This window comes from Zosterops lateralis (genome assembly GCF_965231275.1).
Source record: "Zosterops lateralis genome assembly, chromosome: 15".
Classification (NCBI taxonomy): Eukaryota; Metazoa; Chordata; class Aves; order Passeriformes; family Zosteropidae; genus Zosterops; species Zosterops lateralis.
Window position 1 is genome coordinate 6,810,693 of NC_139775.1, and position 21,719 is coordinate 6,832,411.

Here is a 21,719-nt window from a genome sequence, read left to right on the forward strand (position 1 = left end):
TATCTCCTCCCAGGCTGAGCTGGCTCACCTCTGTCAGCAGGCAGAGTGGGTCTATAACTTCTCTCTCAATCTGTACTTCATGCTGGGAGAGCTCCATTGCCAGTTTATTCTCTGCATCCCCACAGGTATCCAGCATTTTCCTGTAAGAATCACAGGAAATTGTCATGGGAGTCACCACTGACTGAAGAGGAAGGATTCAAGGCAGAGCAGAGCTTTGGAAAGCTTTGTGCTGTATAAAACAAAGCATCCCTTCATGGCCTGAACCCAACTGCTCTGTTCTCTCTTGGAGAAATCTGGGCTAGGCAGCTGGTGTTACTAAACCTTTGTCTTCTAAATTCCTGAGCCCTGACAACACTCTGGAGGTTTTTAGACATCCAGGTGATTATACCAGTCCTGAGGGCACAGGAGTCAGTATTTATTTCCAAGCCCATCCTTCCATCTCACCAGATGCAGGAAAAATTGCTCAATGCAGTATTTCATTTTCTCCTAAGCCCCTTTAATGTGAAGGTCTTAACACCCTAATTCCCAGCAATCTCATGCCCAGCAGTCTCAGGCTCCTTATGACTTAACCTTCATTTTATGCTTGTTATAAGGAAAACCCCTACTCTGTAAGATTTTTATCCAGGTTTAAATCTCCTGCAGTGGCTCAGAAATACGTTTCAAAGGTTTCTAAGGTCATTCTACACTGTCTCTATAAGAATTTTCAGCAATGAAAAAACCCACTTGGCTCCAGGAATTCAGCACATGGAGGTTCATTTGTTTCAGCCACTTTCCTGTAAATTGCAAATAAAAACTTTGCCAGGACAGATAAATTGGGGCTACTTTGAACTAGGAGCCACTAATGCAAATTGACATTATTTTAAGTCATCAATTCAAACCTGCAGAATGCAGTTTAAAATAAAAATACAGTTTAATTGTACAATACACAAATTTTAAACTTCAAATGGAGATAATAATTCTACTAACCCACAAGAAAAAAAAAAAAAAAAGCATTTTAAAAGCTTTTATGACAGCAGAGAATCAGAATCCTCTGGAATGCAATTCAGCCTAAAACTTGTCTCCAAATCATTCCAGAAAAATTGCTTGCTCACTGTTTCTCCCTTTGAATTAGAGAAAGAAATCTAGAAATATCAAGTTTTATTGGATTGAAACCAGCCTTTGTGCATCCAGAGGCTCTAATTAGACCCTGCAGGCAATAAGATGTCAGACAGCAAGTCAGGAAAAAAAGACAAACACTTACCCCAGCAGAGTTTCATCACTCAGCTGGATGGATCCTTCTTGCATATTTTGAGCCAGAGCTGTTAGAGGAAGTTTTTTCTATGGAACAGAAGGAACAGAGCTTAGCTTAGTGCTGCTCACTCTTTCCAGCCTCCCCAGCATATCCCCTCTCAGGTTTTGCTCCTCTTCCATATGGTTTCTATTACACAAACACAGCTCGTTCTTGGACTCCAAGAAAATGCCAAGTCACAAAAAGTTTCAAGCCCCAAGACTGCTGTTCTCAGACACTCTAAAAAGCACTTTCTTCTCAGTTTTAGCTGGAATGACAGGCCCAAAGTATATCTCTACTGCCAAGAAGAGAGAAGCAGCCTTAAGCTGAGATTTAAACCACTGGATTGTCATGTCTCTGTCCCAGAGGTCCTGTGTGCCCCTGCTCTCAGGTCTCTGTTACTCCATAAAAGGAGAAAGTGTCAATGTGAATTATTGCTGGTTCTGATGCTTTAAGAAAATCTACCCACAGCTTTGCTGAGGAGGGGCAGAAACCAAATGTGTACAGAAAACCATTTCCAGCCAGCTGGAGGTGTCACTGTCCAAGGGCAGCTCCAGATGTGAGGAGCTGGGTCAGAGCTGCAGATTATTTTCCCCTAAGCTGGGTGTCAGGAGAGCCCCAAACACCCAGTAGACTGCAGGGACAAGAGGTGTCCTGGCACTGCTCAGGTGTTCCCAGGCTGTGCTGTGGTGAGATGGGGTTTCACTGGGGCTTCACCAGTGCCAGCACAGAGCTGCAAGCACCCAGCAGATTGGAGGGATAAGAAGTGTCCTGGCACTGCTCAGGTGTTCCCAGGCTGCTGTGGTGCTGATGAGGTTTCAGTGGTGTTTCACTGAGGCTTCACTGGGGTTTCACTGGGGCTGCACTGGAATTTCACTGGGGTTTCTCTAGGGTCTCACTGGGGTTTCTCTGGGGTCTCACCAGTGCCAGAGTGAGCTGCTCAGGCAGATCCTGGCTGCCCTGGGCTGCAGGGAGAGCTGAGCTGGCCTGGCAGGGGCAGCAGGGTGGCAGGCAGGGCTGTACTTACATGTCTCTTGTCAGGGTCAGTGCCATGCTGGCCCTGCAGACAGGCTATCAGTCTCTTCTGGGCCAGGTGGCACACGGACCTCACCGTGTCCAGCCTCCTCTCGATCTGTTCAGCCCCAGGGGACAGGGGAGGAAGAGAAAACAACACAAAAACCAGAAGTTATTTCCCTGGCCTCAGCAGAAAACCTTCCCCCCCTGCAGTACACGTCGCTCCGGGTTGCAGATTTCTCAAATTCTCCAGCTTACAAAGAAGTGCAGCTGCTTAGCAGAAGTGCCTGACAGCAAAAATGCTTGGGGGGAGGTTGAAATTGGTTTTTTTTCTTCAGTGGCACAGAAATTCAGTCAGAGCTCATGGCACTGGAAAGTGGGAGAGGGGAAAAAACATTGCCCTGTTTGGCATCTCAGCAAAAGGGAATCAGGGTGACACTTTCCATCTGAGATGAATGGCACATTCAGGTATCTAAGACACCCATTTAGGGAGAAAACTGTGGGAAAACTTGTCATTTTCACTGTGACCTTGTAAAGCAGGTGCTGAAGACACATCTGACAGTTCCTTCCCACTGTACAAACCTGTACTCCAAGCTCCTCCTGCATGTCCTTCCCTGGCTGTTAAACACAAGGACAAAGCTCCCACATGCTGGGCAAAACAGTATTTTCAGGAAGAGACTAGTGGGATTCAAATGGGATATGGAATTAAAAAATAGTCCAAGCCCAAACAAGAGTTCTGTTTATCAGCATCTAATTCAAACATGGCTTAATACACAGCCTGTGAACAGGACAAACATATACACGATAAACTGTTCTTTTAAGGGATTCTAAGCAAGGAATTTGGACTATTTTATTTCAAAGAACACCAAAAACAAACAAAGTGATGAGCAGTGGGACAGAACTGCTCATGGCACTGAGCTCTCCATGCACAGCACCCAAAGAATGCTGTTTATCTGCATTTTGATGACTCACCAAGAATAACAGGAGGCCCTTTGGAATGGATTCTATTTAAAAAGCAAGGGGAAAAAATATCTGTAGAAATCTGAACAGACTCCAGCTTTTCATACAGCTCTAAAATCACCTTTATTATATTTTCAGGAGGGCAATATGAACCCAAGTTGAAGTGTTCAAAAAGCTCAGTAAAAATCTGTTAGGGTAGAATAAGCTGCAGAGAAATTGCCTAGAGATTGCTCTGAGAGCACAAGGTTCTGCCTTTTATCTACAGAGCACTGAGCAACGAATTCAAAATTAAGTCCAGGTGGGAAAAGTCCATGTGGAGATCAAAGAACAAGCAGGTATTGTTTGTGGTCTATTGTTGCAGCTAAGATAATTCACTTCTCTTGTGTTATCTTCAAAATGAAATTCTAGAATGGTTTGGGTTAGAGGGGACCCCAAAGCCCACCCAGTGCCAGCCCTGCCATGAGCATGGACACCTCCCACTGTCCCAGGCTGCCCCAAGCCCTGTCCAGCCTGGCCTTGGGCACTGCCAGGGATCCAGGGGCAGCCACAGCTTCTCTGGGCACCCTCACAGGGAGGAAACACCACCAGCACATTGTAAATCATCCTCCTGTTACCAAATAATTCATTTTTGCAAGGTCAGGCAATTAAAACTTCTAAGACTGAGCACAGGGTTTTCCCCCACCTGGAACAGGGTGAGATCCTGGACCTGAGCCACCGGTGAGAGCCTGGCACATCCCAAAGCCCTGGGCAGCCCTGGAGGGTGGCTCAAGTTCCCTGGAAAGGCACCCACATTCCCAGCAGCCTCTTTCCAGGCACCCTGAACTGCAGACCCAAGGCAGATGACTGATAGGAGGAACATGACCCCAAAACTTCAGAGTCATACCCTCTCCTCTCTGATCTGCTTTCTAGTGCAAAGATGTCAAGAAAACCACAAAGGACATTCATCTCCTTCAAGCCACCTCTGAAGTGACAATGTGACTCACAGGCCAGGCTGTCTGTCCCCACAGGGCATCCCCAGAGCACAGAACATCACACAACTGCTTGATTATCTGCCCCAGGGCCGTGCCAGAAAGCAGGGCTATTGTAAAGGCCTTTTCTGTACTGAATTATAGCCTTTGTCTTCAGATGAAACACATTGAACATACACTTGAAATGGAGCACAACCCTTCAGAAAACAGAATAAAAAAAAAAGCTGTAACAATCCTGTGGCAAAGCCTGAGCTAAATATAAAAAAAGCCCAACTGCGAACCATGTTTGTGAAGTGAGCAGCACCATGTTTCCAAACTCTTGGGTTAGATAAGAACCTCCTGCCCCTACACAAGCCCCCAAGAACAAACAAACAAGTGAGTAAATTCTTCCACTTGGGTGTAGCCAGGCTGCTCGGGGCCTGGGAAAGCCTTGCTTGCAAAATTTTTTTGGCAACAAGCAGCAGAGCTTTTGGCTTTCACTTCTTGTTACTATTCTGCAGCTAAGCAAGAAAGCAGATGGGCCTTTGCAGGCTAGCAAGGTGTTTAACATCTTCTGTGGCACTGAGCTGCACATCTCCTCAGAAATTAAGAACAGAACTGTCAAACTAGGAAGGTAGTTTTAGTTTAAATAAAGCAACCCCCTGAAAACAGGGTGGAATGTTTCAATTACACTGGCACAGGGTGCCCAGAGCAGCTGTGGCTGTCCCTGGATCCCTGGCAGTGTCCCAGGCCAGGCTGGACAGGGCTTGGGGCAGCCTGGGACAGTGGGAGGTGTCCATGCTCATGGCAGGGCTGACACTGGATGGGCTTTAGGGTCCCCTCTTACCCAAACCAGTCTGGGATTCTGTAATTCCATGTATTTGTGCTGAATTCATGTTTGAAGGCTGCCACCTGAACCTGGGCAGCTGCAGAGCTCTGAACCAGAAGCACTTCCATCATCTGCCTGACTCCCCTGTTCCATCTGCAGGCCCTGACCTCAAGCAGACTGAGCTGCTTTGTAATTAATCAGAAATAACACCACACTCGAGGTCCCAGGAGCAGCCAGCATGACTTCCCTCGCCAGTCTGTGTTCTTTTTATAAACCCTTCACACAGAAACCAGAGGAAGACAACTATGTAGGACAAGTCTACAGGCAAATTTGCAGGTTGAATCAGTCACCCTCGTTAATGTGACAGTTGCAGTTTAAATTCCACCACGAAAGTCGTGTTTGATTAGATGATAAATTTGCACAAAGATGACAAGTCTGCAAACAAATCGATGTCAGTATGACAAATCTGAGAACAGATATCACAGCTAAACAAGAAGCATTTGTACACTGACTTCAGGCAGTAACAGACTTTATTAGTGAGCAGTTGGAATGATTTCTGTGCCACTTCTGTTAAGGCCCAGTTGGTCTGTTCAGGTGAGAGCAGTGAGGACAGAAACCAGCTGTGCCCAGCCAGGGTTTCTCCATCCTCCCCAGACAGACTGGCAAGTCATCAGCACCAGTAGTTCATGGGCTTAGCAGCCTGTTCATCTCATTAAAAGCAGGAATGGTTCCTCCTCCACTGCACCAAGCCACGTGATTGGATTCAGAAACAGAAGTAACTGAGTTCTCTTACTCAAAATGTACCCTTGTTTTTTCATGTGCTGGAAAGTCAAAGACATCCAGGGTTCCATCCCTGACACGTGAAGTGTTTATCCCCCACATCCCCACTCCACAAACCTCAGAAGGCTCACACAACACAACATTTAAAAAAATCAATATGAAGCATGTTACAATACCTGCAACAGGTCCTCACTGAGTACCTCTGTTCTCTCAGCCCTGAGGGAGGAAAAAAGACAATGTCAGACAATTGGCTTGTTCAGGGTCACAAATTGCCTCAACAATTCCAACAAAACCTGCTCAGTTCCAAGTTATAATCCCATTGCTGCCCCTGCTGCAAACACCAGCATGTTCAGCATGTCACAGGCAGCCCTGGCTCCCAGCACAGGGAGTTTGGGAAACCCTGACATCCCTGGAATGCCCAGCCCACAGCACAAATCCACTGCACCAAACTCCAAATGGTATTTCCAACTGCACGTGGAATAACCCAAAGCAAACTGCAACCAATGCACCTGAATATAAAAGAATATAAAGGAATATAAAACCATGAGAGGAGCAGGAGAATCATCATCACCTCTGTAGTGCAGCACTGCAGAGCTTTATCCCTCAGGAGCAGTGGGAATGGCAGCCTGAAGCTTCCCTTAACCCCCCCCACACAACCTTCACCAGAAACCTCCCATCACCTCATCTTACTGAACTCCTTCATACTAAAACAGAGGGTTTGGTACTTGAGAAGCTCATCAGAAGTGAATGGCATTCCCAGGAAAGTCTGCCTTCAGTAGAAAACCCCTGACTGTTTCCACACAATTCCAGACAAAAGCTACAGACACACTCCTGTGTTTACACACACACTTCCACACCTTTTGTCCTCCCAGTTTACACAAACTTTAAATTGTTTAATGCTGACACAGGTTTATTTGTTGTTGGCTCTCTGGCTCTAACAGTGATTGATTCTCCCTTTGCCAGGCCTATAAAATAAAGATAAATTCAGTTCACCCTCATCTCTCACCGTCCCTACACATCCACACCATGGAGCACTTGGAGGGACTCCAGGACACTCTTTTCCTGTTCAGAGAGTTTTCCCTGCTGCTGCCAGAGTCCCTCAGCTACTCCAGACTTTATCAGATCCTGCAATCTGTCAAATAACCCGCTGCAAACCTGGGCACGCACGGAAAGCTTGTGTTCCTCATCAGGCCTCAGCAGTTGAACGTGCCAAAAGCCTCCAAGGACAAGATTCCTTCAGGTTTGGGTGGGTGTTTTTAAAGCATTTATTTGACTTCGATTTTACGGCACATTATCTGCTTGAACTAGTTGTGAACCACAAGGTGTTTAATAATTAAATGCCAGAATAAAGTAAAAGCTCCGAACCTCAGCCAGACTCAGACAATAGCAGCTGAAATACTCTGACAGCACTGGAATATTTATTTGTTGAGGAAAACACAGACAAGACTGATAAACTTCTCTCCCACCCAAACAGAAATATTTTGTCTGACAGAAGTTACATCCTCTAAGAGAGCAATTATTTATACTTATTATTTATAGATATATATTTTATCCCTGCAAAACCCACTCTGCTGTAGCCACAACTTTAATTCAAACTCCCTCAAATATTAGAAGAGAGCTTCCCTACAACCTAAGAGTAATACAAAGTTTGATCTCTCCTCCCCTTCCTTTTTCCAGGGATATTCTATCCATGGGAGTGAAAAGCAATGATGGCTCAGTACTTTGCTAGCAGAAGTTTGTTCCCAGTTTAAGTGTGGTTGCCCACATACTACGGATCGTTATGTGAAGTGCAAAATAATTCTACTTATTTTTCTTAAGCTCTCTTTGTACACTGAACTGGCTTCTCCAGGAGCTAAAGGATAATGCAGATGCCCCTGTGGGATGCTGTCCCCAGCCCTGGGTGGCAGCAGGAGCGTGGCCAGGCAGAGTCAGAACAGCTCCTGGTGATGATGTCAGGTTCGGAAATGCACCGAGGGAAGACCTCACCCTTCCTGCAGGCCCACATTCCACCTTTAATAAGGAAGCCAAGAAAGAGCCACTAAATAATGTTGTTTTTCAGTGATCACAACCATGAAAGAGAAAACAACCCTGTGATAGCAGCACAGCCTATCTCCTCTCTGCACAGGGGAAAGCAGCAAACCATCAAAGGGACCTGGCTCCTCTGGCATTAACCTCTGCCTCCCTTGGAATTACAGGTATGACCAGTTTGAAGTTTACATCCAACTGCAGCTTCGAGGGATGCTAATTCCTTCTGCCAGCTAATCAGGGAAGCAGCAAACTTCTAAAAAATAACAGATTCCCTTTTTCACTGCTAAACTTCTGTCCTCAGCCCTTGTTAGGGCTTATTTGCACCTTATCTGATTGAAGCAATGAAGAAACCCTTCTGGAATCAAGAACACTTCAGAGTATTCCCAAGGGCTTCCCCAAGCCCAGCAGTGCTGGTCACTGGCCACCAGCCTGGAGACCCTGCAGTGGAGCTTTCCTTCCCCCATGGGACACCCTGAGCCCAGCCCAGCCCAGGCTGAGCGCTTGAAGGCCAGGCTGCAGCAGCCAGGGCTATTTACATTCCCAGAGCTGAATTCCATTCAGTCCAAACAGTTAAATCTGGGTTGCAAAATGAGGTCCCTCCAAGCCATTAGTAATGGGGAAACACGCCCTGCCCAGCCCCTCACCATGGATGGTCCTGCAGGAGCTGTCCCTGTGCCTTGGGAGGGCAGGATCCACAGGGAAATGGGGAGCAGAGCCTCCCCACACCCCTGGTGACAGAGGTGACAGTCCCAGAGGTGGTGCTGGCAGAGCAGGGCATGGGCTGCAGCCCGGGAATGTTGGCTTGGGCATGCAGGGCTGGCACCCCACCTACCACAGCAACAAGGCCTTCAGCTGCCCAAATCCAAAATATCTGCCAGCCTGGCAGTGCTCCACTGCAGCAGAATGGAGCTGCTCCCCTGGGAGAGGAGTTTCTGAGAACTGAGGCTTCTCTGCTGCACCACAGGAACCTTGACATGAATCAACTGGCACTGAGGTCTTAAGCCAGCAGTGCATTTTAAAAGACTGACTGCAGAACTGAACAAGCACTTGTTATGGCTATAATAATCCTCTTAATGACAAAAGGGGATAAAACTACTGAATTCTCTGAAATCAGTACTTTCACACAGTTAGCGCAATGTCCTGCCCGCTGTGCAGAGCTTTGTGGGCTGCTCCTTGTGCCTGCACTGCCCCTCTCCTGCATGGACACCACCCCTGGCACAGCTGGGATATAAGAACTGGAATAATTTGACAGAAACAGCTGCTCCTGAGCCAGATCAGCTGCCCCAGTTCACCCTTTGGGCAAACAACCTCCCTGACACAGCTCCAGGGTGGGAAGAGGCAGCAAAGGGCAGGGCAGGCTCTGAGCACAGCACAGCTGGCAGGTCCAGCCAAACCCTGAGCAGAGCCAGCCTTGCCCTCCACGATCCCAGGACACTGAGAAACTGTCATTTTTAACAGAGCTGTTGTTTCTTCAAGCAAATTTTCTTTTCAAGACAGCTAATACTTAGCATGAAATAGGATATGGAACATAAATGTTGGTGCCATTTCCTGCTTGGGGGTGGCATGGCCTTAACTCATTCCAAGCAAAAAGCCAATTGGTTTTACAGGGAAATACTGTATTTTTTTTTACTCTAGACATGTTAATCACAATACTTGGGCTTGCTGTGACATTTAAAAAATGCATTCCATGTGCCCCTAATTGAACTCCTGTCAGTGTTTTATGGTATAATTCCTCATAATTCCCTTTACTTTTTCCCTCCTTTCTGACCTAGCCTGAAGCCCAGCCCAGCCAAAGGGGCTCTGCTGCAGCTCAAAGCCTGGCTCAGCCCAGGCAGGGTGGGCAGAACAGCTCCCCCCCACAGGTTAAAAATTGACCCCCTCACTTGGTCATTTTGCAGCTCCTTCACACTTCCAGGCCAGAAGACTTCTCTGTACATCTGGAAACAGCAGATGGGAATTCCTGAGATAAAGGTGTTTATCTTCCATTGGAAAAGAATTTACATTTCCATGTATAAAATGAAGAGCGTCTATTAAACCTGCCACTGAGGATTTAAAATAAATAATGCTTCATCTAAACAGTCCTGAGAGCCTCCTGGTCCTGCCCATCACTGGGGCATCAGTACTGAAGCAGAGCTGATCTCCAAGGCAGGTCAAAGCTACAGGACCACTGTAAGAGATTTTTCATAGGGACCTGCAGAGACAGGCCAAGGGGGAACGCCTTCCCACTGCCAGAGGGCAGGGATGGATGGGATATGGGGCAGGAATTCCTCCCTGTGAGGGTGGTGAGACTCTGGCAGAGATTCTCAGAGAAGCTGTGGCTGCCCCTGGATCCCTGGAAGTGTCCAAGGCCAGGTTGGACAGGGCTTGGAGCAGCTTGGGACAGTGAAAAATGTCCCTGTCCATGGCAGGGGGTGGCACTGGATGAGCTTTAACATCCCTTCCAACCAAAGCATTCCATGATTCTATGAAATCCACACTCCTGAAAGGCTGACCTGGAAGGAAACCTGACACAAGAGCCATAAAACCTTGGCCACTGCCAGCAGAACAAGTGACTCAGTTGAAATGTCACCGTGGAAACCAAGCCCTGAGTCACCCAGCAGCTGGGCGGGGGCCCTGGCAGAGGTGATGCCATGGGAGGGCAGGGACCAGTCCACAGCCCTGGAAAGGTTTCAGTGGAAGCAGGGAGACACCCAGCCCAAACTGGTGACAGAATGAAAGCCAGCCTTCCCTGCTGGGTGGTTTTTCCTCAAACAAAGGCTGTGTTTGTTACCAGGAGTAACCAGCTCAGCTCGCTGGTGAGGTAACACCGAGCACCTTGACGGGCTGGCAGCACATCCTGCCTGCTTTCCACATACAATAGGCAGCACTTGCTGCCAGGAAAAATGAAAGAATCAGCAGCTCTGCTCCAAAACAAGGAATCCAGAATTAGATGACAATTTCCCTTCAAAAAGGTTTGCTTTTCTAACACTCACCAAGACAAACTCCACAGAAAATACAACTCCAAGGTGTTTCTGGACCACCAACTCACTCCTGCCTGTTTGACCTTAGGCTAATTTTTGAAAGGAAACCAGCATGACCCCAAGATAGGCATCAATATTCTGAAGTGGATTTCAAATGCTCAAAAATAACTCAGAGAACACTATCAGGTGCTAGTCACCACTCACTTTCAGTATTAGTATTTAAGGAACACCACACACAACCAGCCATCATTATGACTTCTAGTTTGCCTCCTATCCTCATTTTTCACCCAAATTAAAAAGGTAAGCTTTTGCATACGTATTAAAGTCGATTTGATTGTAAACCTGGTGACTACAGATGTTTCAGTGATGCAGAAATCTCACCAAAGGCTGCTCTTTTGGAACTCACCCACCAGCTGCAACTCCCGTGCTTCCAGTCCTTTAGAAATGGTGCATCACCTCCAAAACATTTCAGTGATCCAAACACCTCAGAGCTGCACAACTACAATTCAGGCCTCAGTGAGTGGATAAAGATTTCTGCTGCTTTTCCTTCCTTCTTCATTATCTCCACTGAATTCCCCCATCAAACTCGTGCCTGGTCACTCACTCTCTGAGCTCAGCTTGGATCTCCCACCTCAGCCCTGCCTGTGGGAGCTGCCTGCTCTAATGAGGCTGCAGGGAGATAATCCTTGGAAGGAGAGCAAAGTGCTCCTGTGCAGGGCAGGGAAACCCATGACAGGCTCCTCACAGGAGGCGATTGAAATTCCTGCTGCAGTGAAATGGATCCAAGGCTGGTCTCTGGAGCAAGGCAGTAAATTTAGCTCTGGAGAACAACCACAGCTCAAGCCAAATCCTATTTTCAGGCCACTCTCGGAGGGACAGGCATTGCAGCAAGGCCCTGCACAGCTCCTCCTTGTAAGACACAGGCTGAGTGGTTTTAATATCACTCCTTGAGAATTCACCAAACGTGGTGCAGTTCAACAAAGACACTGTTGGCCTCAGTCTAAGAAAGCTGGGCAGATCACTTTGAGCCACAGCACTGCAAATTTGAGATGAATTTAGGCTGAACTTTCTACAGGCAAAAATACAATTGTGAGCTAAAAGTAGAAGCTCATTTACAGCAGTTTTGTTTGAGGGAAGGAAGCGATGTTCAGTGAGCAGCCTGATGAGTCCAACAGCTTGTAAACTTCTGGGCACAAACAAAAATTTACAGTTCAGTGCTTCCAATCACCTGTTATCCCAGCAAACCAAATACTGACTGCTGACCTCCTATTTCAGACCTGGGATGAAGTCACAGCTATTAGAGCTCTCCCCCGTATTCTTTTTGACTTTGAAAAACCCCCAAAACTCTGTCAGGCAAATAACAATGTGACTTCTGTTAAAAAGTGCATTTGATTGGTGAAACTATTAATAGCTTCTAAAGGAAAGGCAAAGTGCTGCTGCAGGGGATTAACATTCTAGCTAAAATCCAGTAGCAGTCTCATGTTTTGTTCCCCAAAGAAAAAAGTCCTATGACAAGCTATCATAAACTAGTGACCAAAAACCCCAAAGAACCTGAGACAAACTTTTTAAAGTTTCTGGTGTAGTTTATCAAATGATGACGTATTTCCTATGCTTTGCTTGTTCCTCCTTAAGTACTACAATCCACATTTGTTATGCTATACTTTACTACAGAACTGGAGCTTTCCAAGCATGTCAGTTTATTAACATAATTTATTAAAAAAATACACAAACATCCTTCACACCATGTCTTGGTAACGGCTTTTAATATTTAACTGCCAGGTATTTATTTACATTTACAAGTTTATTCTCACCCAAGGTGTCTCCTTCCCAAGCAATAAACAACCTCCTACTTATGCAGAATCATTTATGTAAAATTAGCTGGGTACAGTTCTGCTATAAGACACAGTCCAGCAGAAAGCAACCTAAATAATTCCTGAACTGTTATTCCTGAATGTCAGGTGTAATTTTACAACCTCTGTGTGCCAACACAACAACAGGTGCTGCCAGAATAGGGATTTCTGTGCTTTGGGCCACAGCAGCAGCAGCTCCAGGTGAAATTCAACCTGGGCACCAGGAGCAAGAAATGATCCTGCAGCACATCAGGGCCAGCACCTGGCCAGGGCTGCTCTCCTGGGCCCTCCAGGGCTGTGCCGGCTCCACTCACCCCATCCCAAACCCACGGCACAGAGCAAGCACTTGACTCCCCCTCACTCAATTCCCTACAGCCTCTCTCCTTCCAGGGGCCCTGCCTGAAACACCCCCCATTCCCAAATGTCCGCTGGAGGTCCTTACACCCCTCCCTGCAGCAGCAGCTCAGACTGCAATCACATCCAATAGAAGAAGCTGGTTCCCAGTTGCCTTGGCCCTCTCCTTGGCCACCCACAGGCTGGGGAAGTGGCACCAGTACAGGGAAATCTGTCCCTTTCAGCAACAGCAGCTACTTAAGATCAGCTTAAACTGATCATGAAACTGCACCCTGGGGCCAACATTTCATTCCCACGAGGTGACATCAGCTGGCAGAGCTGCTGACAGAAGTGGCTGTGTCCTCCTGCTCCATGTCCCTGGCCAGGCAGGAGCATCCCCACTGTCAGCAGCTCCACGGACTGGCCTGGCTCAACACCCACCTGGCTGCAGAAAAGGCATTTTACAGTCAGAGACCAGAGGTGGGAGCTCAGAGACTTGGGAACAAAGGGAAAGGTAATGCCTGGGGTTGACCTGAAACAGACTGGACAAGGCTAGAGAATAAAGCAGGTATTTATTGAAAGGCCTCCAGGATCCATCTTGGGCAGGACAGGGCCTGACCAGGGCTACACCCAAGATGGACTAAGAATGGACACAAAATGGATGACCAGTGACAAAGTCTTCCATTTTTGTAAGTTTTGGTCCATTTGCATATTGGGGTTTAAATGTCCAATTCCAGCTCCAGGTTGTGAGGTCCCATCCTTCTTGTTCCTCTCTTCAGCCACCCGTGCTCGTCCTTTTGGGCCTGAAAGTTGTCCTTGGTTTCCAGCAGGAAAAGGATTTTTGTCTCCCTACTCTGTGCAGAGCTGAGTGACACTGAATGTGAAGCTCAGAACTACACACCTGGGCAGCACAGAACCTGAAATACATGAAAGCTAAAGCTTCAGGCATCAAGGGCAGCTGGGAATGAGGCTGGCAGAGCTGTGGGCACTCTGCACAGCCAGAGCAGCCGCAGGGCTCAGCAGACCCCAGGACAGGAGCAGCTCAGGAGGGCTCAGGGATTCCACATGTGGCTTTGGCAGATTTCGCATTTCAGCGAGTGCAGCCCCCTTGCCAAACCACCTGCTGACATGAGAACTCCTCCACATGTGAAAAGGGAATTTAAATAGCTAACAAAACACCTTCCAACATCTCCTGAACTTCCAAACAGATCCTGATTTCCACTCTAGCCATAAGACAGGTGGATTACAAACTCAAGACATTTTTAAGCTTCATGATTTCTTTTCCCTGAAGTCTTCCATTGTCGATTGCTGGAAAGGACTCCAAGAAGCAGCACTGCCTTTTCCACAGACAAGCTTTTTACGGGACAGACATGTCTGAATAGGAAAAATATGCACTACAGGAATGAACAAAATTCACTGAACTGCTGAAAAAAACCCTGGGCGCTTTTTGCGTATTTGGTTGCTTTTCTTCAACTTTGACAAGACAAGGAGGAACAGCTTCACACTGACAGCAAGTAGATTTAGATTAGATATTTAAAAAAATTAGTTCTTCCCTGTGAAGGGGGTGAGGCCCTGGCACAGAGCACCCAGGGATTCAATGGCTTCAGTTTTGCATAAGTGTCAAAAAAACTCCAGCTCAAAAATTATTATTCCAGTAAAGGTAACACTACTTTTTTAATGTATTGCCCAGCCTGATCTATTTTAAGTTTGGAGATTCACAAGAATGTCAAGAGAAAGCCTTGGAGAAGGAACCAAACTGAATCAACACAAGAAGCAAAACAAGGAAACACAGAAAAGGCAGAACAACGAAGCAGGAATAGAAAGTCAGGCGGCAAAAAGGAGCTGGGAAGAACTGAAATAATATTAAAAACGCTGAAAGGGAATTGGGGGATCTGCAGTTATATAAAATCAGCTGGGGACAAACCAGGGATTATTCCCTCTGCCCACGATTTCACAACGGAGCCTTTGCGCTGATTTCCCGAGCGCAGCTGCGATTAACAATTAATGGCTGAGCCTGCTGATGTCTCTGCAGGAGGAGGTGAGGCAGGGCAGCCTCCAGCCCGGGATGCCGGCGTTGGACATGGCTCCTGTTTTGCTGTTGCTTGGACACAGCACACACAGAGCACATGAGAGTGTCCAACACGCTGAGCTGGGCTGTTCCCACCCTGCCACGAGGCTCCTCCAGCACGAAACTGAAAGTTAACTCAATCCCTGCGTTTCTGAGAAGGAATCAGGAACCTCATGCTCATGGAGGTTTATGATCCTGCACTTCAACACACGCCTAGACCTGCTGTTACAAAAGCAGGATTACTTTAGCTCGCTGTTCTGTTCCTGCAAAAATCAGCAGCTCAAAACACTTAATCTGCGTGTGAAATCACTTTGCAGCAGGGCAGAGCAGCTGAATGCTCAACCCAAACAGAAGCTGCAAGCTCAGCTCACACATTGATTTCTCTGTGTGGGAATATCGGGGTTTTAGCTTCATTTCTGACAGAAAATAGAATTTTTAATCTGGGGATTGATGTTTCCTAACAACTGCTTGATATTTATATGTCAAGAGTCCGCATTTGAGTAACTGCTGCTCTTTCCACAGCCATAGCTCAGCTGTGACTTTTCAAACTGCCTGCAGGACAATTTATCTTCTAAAAACCAGCCCACCTTTGAAATTAATTTTCCTGTCACTGCCCAAAGTAGATTCCTTAGCTTTAAACATGGAGGATGTGTTACCTGTGTGTACAACAGCATTAACACCTCTCACCAGTGACCTACCTTGCCCGTGCAATATTCAGCTGTAGAAGCTACCACGCATCCTTTAATTAATTTTAAATTTCCCTCTGGAAGCATCCCTGAGATCCTGAGAAACCAGTGAGGTTACGTACACAAAAATTTCAGTGCAGCAATGTGGAGCACAGGACAATTTGCAAGACAGAAGGAAAAACCTCCCCCTCTATTGATCCTTCTGACCTGAAGGCCACTGGGCCATTCTGCCCCTTGGTGTGTGCACCCCGCTGGCCTTTGATTCACTCCTCTGCAGTCACTCCAGGATGTCCCTGTCACTCTGCAGAGCAATTAACTGCACCAGACAACAATCCCTGTCCAGGAAAATAGGCTCCACCTCAGGCAGAGCAGCACTTGTGACCTCACCCAGCTGGCCCGGGTTTGGGGAGCTGTTTCCTGGTGAGAAGCAGCATCAGCCAAGGAGAAGCTGCACAAGTATCCCGACTGTCCTATGGAGCAGCCACGGAATAGCAAATTCAAACTCCAAGGTTCTAAGGCTATTTGGTTCCTAAGGAATAAATTTTAATCAAAACCACAAAATCCTGGGAGGGTTTGGGTTGGAAGAGACCGAGGAACAAGTTTAGCCTTCATGACTGATGCCTATGACAGTCAAACAGCCTGAAAAATGAGGAATCCAGTAATCTGTTCAAATCACTTGGTTCTGAATTACTGAAATCAGACATTCTTACCCAGTTTAACTGGTATTTAATCAAACTCTCATAGTTTCAGATTAGAGCTGTGCCATGGCAAACTGCTGCCTTAGATAAGGCCCAATACTGTGTCCTGGAGGTTCTCCTAAATGCCAAAAATTGGAGCTATTTCATCTAAATTACAATTCCTTTCTTGGAATTGTAATTTAGATGTAATTTCTTTCTTGTGCAGAATATTAGAAAACACTTCTAACACACGGAGACACTTTTCATTTAACCCCTTCCTAAAAAGATCCTGTGTTATTTGGCATTTCACCATTGCTAATACAATGACCTCTAACAAGCAGCTCTGGCCACAGACCCATTATCATAACCTAAAAATACCATGCAAGTGTCTAAGAAATACATTTGCTTCCATCAATTCCAAGTGTATCCCATTACAACATCAGGCTGAAACAGACTGTTACCTCACTGCTGGCTATTTTAGCAGATCAAATCATGACTATTTCAAGATTTTGACTCTGGGCATAACCTGATATTAAAATTATTCACTCTGAAGAATCCTCATCAGATCAAGTCAGAATCAAGGAATCATCCCCGATGGGCATTACTTTGTTTATGTGAATAAATACCAGGAGAAAAACAGGCACCTCTTGTGCCTTCAGCTGAGGAGCTGCCACTAAAGCAGATTCAGTGTACTTTTAACTCCCTATCCTGCTGTTATGTACCAAAACCTCCACCTTGGATGCAGCCAACCCCTATGGACAACATCCCCCCCCACTCCCCCAGCTCCCTGTGCTTCCCTGAGTGCTTCCCCCAGCAGCCCTGGTCGGGAATGGTGACTCAGGCTCTGGTTACCTGCTCTGACAGCAGCTTTGGCACTGCCCTTCCCTCTGACCTACACCTCAAACCCTCCTGAAAACACCTGAGAGTCACCTGTGCACAGAAACAGGACACTTCATTCTGCAGTTTAAGGCACTGTAAGCCCAGGCTTTCTGGAGCCAGAGGCTCCCTTTATCCTCACACTGTCCTGGCCCCCAGCAGAACAGGGAGCCTCAGTTGATCCAGCCAGAGCAGATCCCACCGTGCCTGTCTGGATTGTGAATATTTTATCAGCCCTCTCATCTGCTTCATCAAGCAGCAGCTCGAACAGAGCCAAAGGAGAAGAGGACGTGCATGCAAGAAGGCAATTAATAATACCCAAATCCCCCAGCTGGGAATCTTTTAATTTCTTTTTCTGCAACAAAAATCTCAAGTATTTTACCCACTGCCCACTCAGCACCTGACACACAAGTCAGACACAAAGTTATATAGTTACTTTCTTTTTTTCCACCAACAGGCTTTGGCTGGTTCCTACTGGAACTCATAGCACTTACTATTCAACTCAACAAAAATTAGTTTGTTGTTTAGTTTTCCCTGGGAAAGAGAAGCTTTGGGGTGACCTCATTGTGGCCTTCCAGCACCTGAAAGAGCTGACAGGAAGGATGGGGAGAGACTGTTCCCAAGGGCCAGGGGGGAAAGGCTCCCCACTGGCAGAGGGCAGGCTAGGGGGGGACACAGGGAAGCCCTGGTGCTGTCAGAGGCCACCAGGCAGGAGCCAGCCCTGGCTCAGAGCTGGGAGCACACACACACCTGGGAAATGCCACCCACGGCATCCCCGGGCTCACACCCTGCCCACGTCACCGCTCCTGGACCTGGGCAAGGCACGGGCAGCCCAGGAAAGGCATTCCCAGGTTTCATGTGGTTCTGGAAGCAGATCACAAGCAATGAGGCTTTTAAAATGAGGGCTGAGCAACTATTCACTCATTGATTTAAAACCTGGTGCTGCCCTTGTAAGGGCACAAAAAAGAAGTTTCTTAAAAACACAACGTAATTTCTTAAGTGTCTAATCTTCAAGATTTTTAATGACCTGGACTTTAAACACGAGGTCATCTTAGCCCACGAGAAATTACAGGATCTTGATAAACTCACTGCCTTTACAAAACCTAGAGGAAGCACCAAAACTCAGCCAGAATAAGTTTTCTTTCCTGTTCACAGCCAGAACACATGGTCTTAGCTGGGGTTCCAGCACAGTGATCCAGCAGCTCACCAGAGCAGCAGTTCAGCCTCATGGGTCTCCTCAGCTGCCAAGCTCTCCACTGAGACTGAACAGTGGAAGAAACTCACTACAGAGTCCTCGCCTTCAGTAAATACAGGTGATTTTTCCTTTGGCTTCAGCAACCTGCTTTGAAGAAGACACTAATCAATGGGATTAACAGACATGCTCAGAAAATTCGATCTAGACCTCAGCTTGGACCCAGTTTATAACATCCATTTCTGGAATTATTTCTATGATCTGTGGTTTATGATGGTGATAATACAGCCCCAACCCCCCCACACCAGTGCCAAGTCTCACCAGAAGCAGCAGCCCCAAACTGAACACATAATAGCTGCCTGGTTTTCTATAATTGGAAGTTTGTCCTGGTAGAAAAATCCAACTCCCAAACTGCACAAGCCATTACATTGTGTCAGAAGTCCCCAAAGGGTGCAGGAAACAGATTAATGTGCTGATATCCAGAGACTTTGTTGGCCCTGCTGGGGCTGAGCAGTGCTGCTGGGGTAACTGAGCTCTTTCCTTGCTCCCACCCCACAGGGAAACTCCTCTTTGCTGAGTTTTGTGCCTTTGCAGAGCCCCCAGTGCCCTGGGAGTGGCCAGGGAAGGAATATTTCACAGCCAGCTCCTGCTGTGCTCCCTGTCCAACAGCCCCAGTCCCCAGATGTTCACCGATATTGATCCCTGGGTTGTAATTCCCTTCCCAAACACACTTTGTTCCCACCAGGGCCTGACCTGCAGCCCCAAACTCTGCCCTGCTCAGGAACAGCATCCCCCTAATTAAATCCACTCAGACTCCTTTAAACCTATCATTGGATTCAGCTGCCATCCAGAAAGATCTAATGCAATTTCCTAATTAGAGACCTGGAACTTCATTGGGAGATAAACAGGAAATGCTTAAGATAACGATTATAAACACTGAAATGAGATTTTTTCTTTTCATGAGCACTCCAATGGAGACAAATGGCAACCTGCAAGCTCCTTGTAAATATGAAATATTTCAATGCTGCTCACCACTTTTTCAATTATCTCTGCCAAACACAACAGGCAGTGCAAGTAAATAACACTCAGCAGATTTAACTTCTATTAAAAGATGCTTGGGTGAGCCAGATATTTACAAGTACTGGGTATTTTCAAGTACATATTCAAATTTTTTCCCCAAACAAAACCAGAAAAATATTAAAGAAGAAATTATTTGATATTAAATGGCACTGTAGGGTCAATGTTATATTGATGGAAGTATTGAGAGAGATGGATGCACTCTTGTTTTACCACCCTAGACACTTGAACAACTGAGTTTCAAAGTTCTATCAACAAAACATGAAGAAGCAGAAAAACCTCCCTTAAGTAATAACACACAGAACAATTCTGGGAAAGACAAGAATCAATGGATAACACTTTAGCAGGAAAAGAAAGGAATCATTTGGACTGTCCACATTCTCCATGAAGTATTACTAGAAGTTATTGCTTTCCAGCAGGTTTTCCATGCACAGATAAATGCAGGCAGCTCCTCCTTGGACAATGTTTCAATGACATTTTAACATAACTTGCTTTAATATAATAATTACGTTACAACTCCAGCTCCAACTCAAGACACGCATTGCCAAGTGGCTTGATGAAACACTAAATATAGTTCAGCACAGTAACTTTTATGCAGGACATGAGCTATTAAAAGCCATGTTCCAAAACTCCTGGTGAGTCACAGCAATGCCATGAGTACAGGGCCTGGAAAAACCCATTTGTACACACATAGTTGTATTTGAGCAGTGGGAAACAAGCACAGAAGCTACAGTAAGTCAGGCTCTTGCATAAAACCAGAGCCTTCTGAGGCACTTTGTGGGCTCTTCCAGATTTCTAATTAGTCAGAGCTGCCTGTCCCTGGTTTAAATTACTGCAGGAGCCTCAGGGCAGATCGAGTATCTCACCCAGCAAAGGCAGTAAGAAAATCCACCTGTCTGATCCTGGGTGACTTCACCAGAGCCAAACCTCCCCAGCAGTTGCCTGGAATAATTTTTAATCAGAATGCTACTCAGGGATTGCACCTGAAGGATGAAGAAAGAACCTGGTGGCAACAACAACAGCAGCAGCAGTTGGTCCCCAGAGGCTGGAAGCCCAACTCATGGAGATTGTCACAGCCCAAAATGTCATTAATTACCAACCCATGTTCTGTAAGCAAACAGCAAACTCCAGACCTCTCCATGGGCTCATTCCTCATGGAAATTACTCAGCTATGTAGTTCAAATGCTTATTAGTGTATCACTGCAGAGCTTTGATGACAATAGCTCTGAACATTTATTTTCATTAGGGATGACTGCAGATGTAAAGGAGACTATTCCCAAGCTTCTAATCAAATCCGTCTCCTTTGTAATTTATAAAGGGTATGGAAACCAAGACAAGCCCTTGTAGATCCGCGAAGGATCACTCTGCTGACATCAAACAACATCATTTAAGTTTCTGAGCCTGACACTCAGGTGCTCTGCTCAGGAAACATCCCAAGGGAAGGCACACCCTCACCTCCTCAAATCTGTGAGGCAGCATGTCCTAAAACAGGCCACAGGTGCCATTCCCCAGGGCTCTGTGCCCAGGCCAAGCACACACACAGCTGCTCCCAGTGGATGCAAGCCCTGGGCCTCCAAAGAGATGAAGGTTTAGAAGAATTAGGACAAAAATCCCATGAAAAGCAATCCCAGCACATGGCCCCTAAGGAATCATAGGCCACCTGAAATTCATGAAGGTCTGAATTAAAGTTATTCCTTTCTTCTTCACTCCCTCCCCAACTAATTATTGTCAGCCTAACTCAAACTTCCCAGCTGTTTACAGCTGGATTCAGGATGTAGCTCAAGATCAAGTCAGCTCTGAGCTTGTTCCTCACAGGATGATCAGCCCTGTGCCTGTTGTGGGCAAGATGCCACTTTATGGCAATGCATTCATTCAGCTCAGGTGCAACTAATGATTTCCTGGCAAGCCCTGACTCTGCTCACCTGCAGGTCTCAGCCCTGCTTTTTGGGAATTATCCTGACTGGGTGTGAGTGCCTTTAGGATGCCATGAGCACCAACACACCCTGGGACTCCCAGCTCATTCCTCCAGCTGAGACTGCCCTGAGAATGTTGTGATGCCACCTCCAGTGCCAGGTTGTGTCTCAGCCACCTGGCCCAGGCTCTGATATTTCCCCTTTTTAGGTTTCCCAGAGCTTGTGCTGCTCCCCTCAGCAGCACTGACAACAAATCTGTCCA

The 21,719-nt window shown here is 46.6% G+C and overlaps 1 protein-coding gene across 7 annotated transcripts in view; it reads right to left on the minus strand.

Annotated features, from left to right (window-relative positions):
- ARHGAP17 (Rho GTPase activating protein 17) overlaps nt 1-21,719 on the minus strand; it is a 41,406-nt gene that overhangs the window by 17,334 nt on the left and 2,353 nt on the right. For all 7 annotated transcript variants that reach the window (XM_083872214.1, XM_083872220.1, XM_083872219.1 and 4 more), the window contains exons 2-5: nt 5,974-6,013; nt 2,295-2,399; nt 1,241-1,317; nt 29-140 (exon numbers count right to left, since the gene is read on the minus strand). In XM_083872214.1, coding sequence (XP_083728340.1) covers nt 29-140; nt 1,241-1,317; nt 2,295-2,399; nt 5,974-6,013 — 334 coding nt within the window. The remainder of the gene's footprint in view (nt 1-28; nt 141-1,240; nt 1,318-2,294; nt 2,400-5,973; nt 6,014-21,719) is intronic.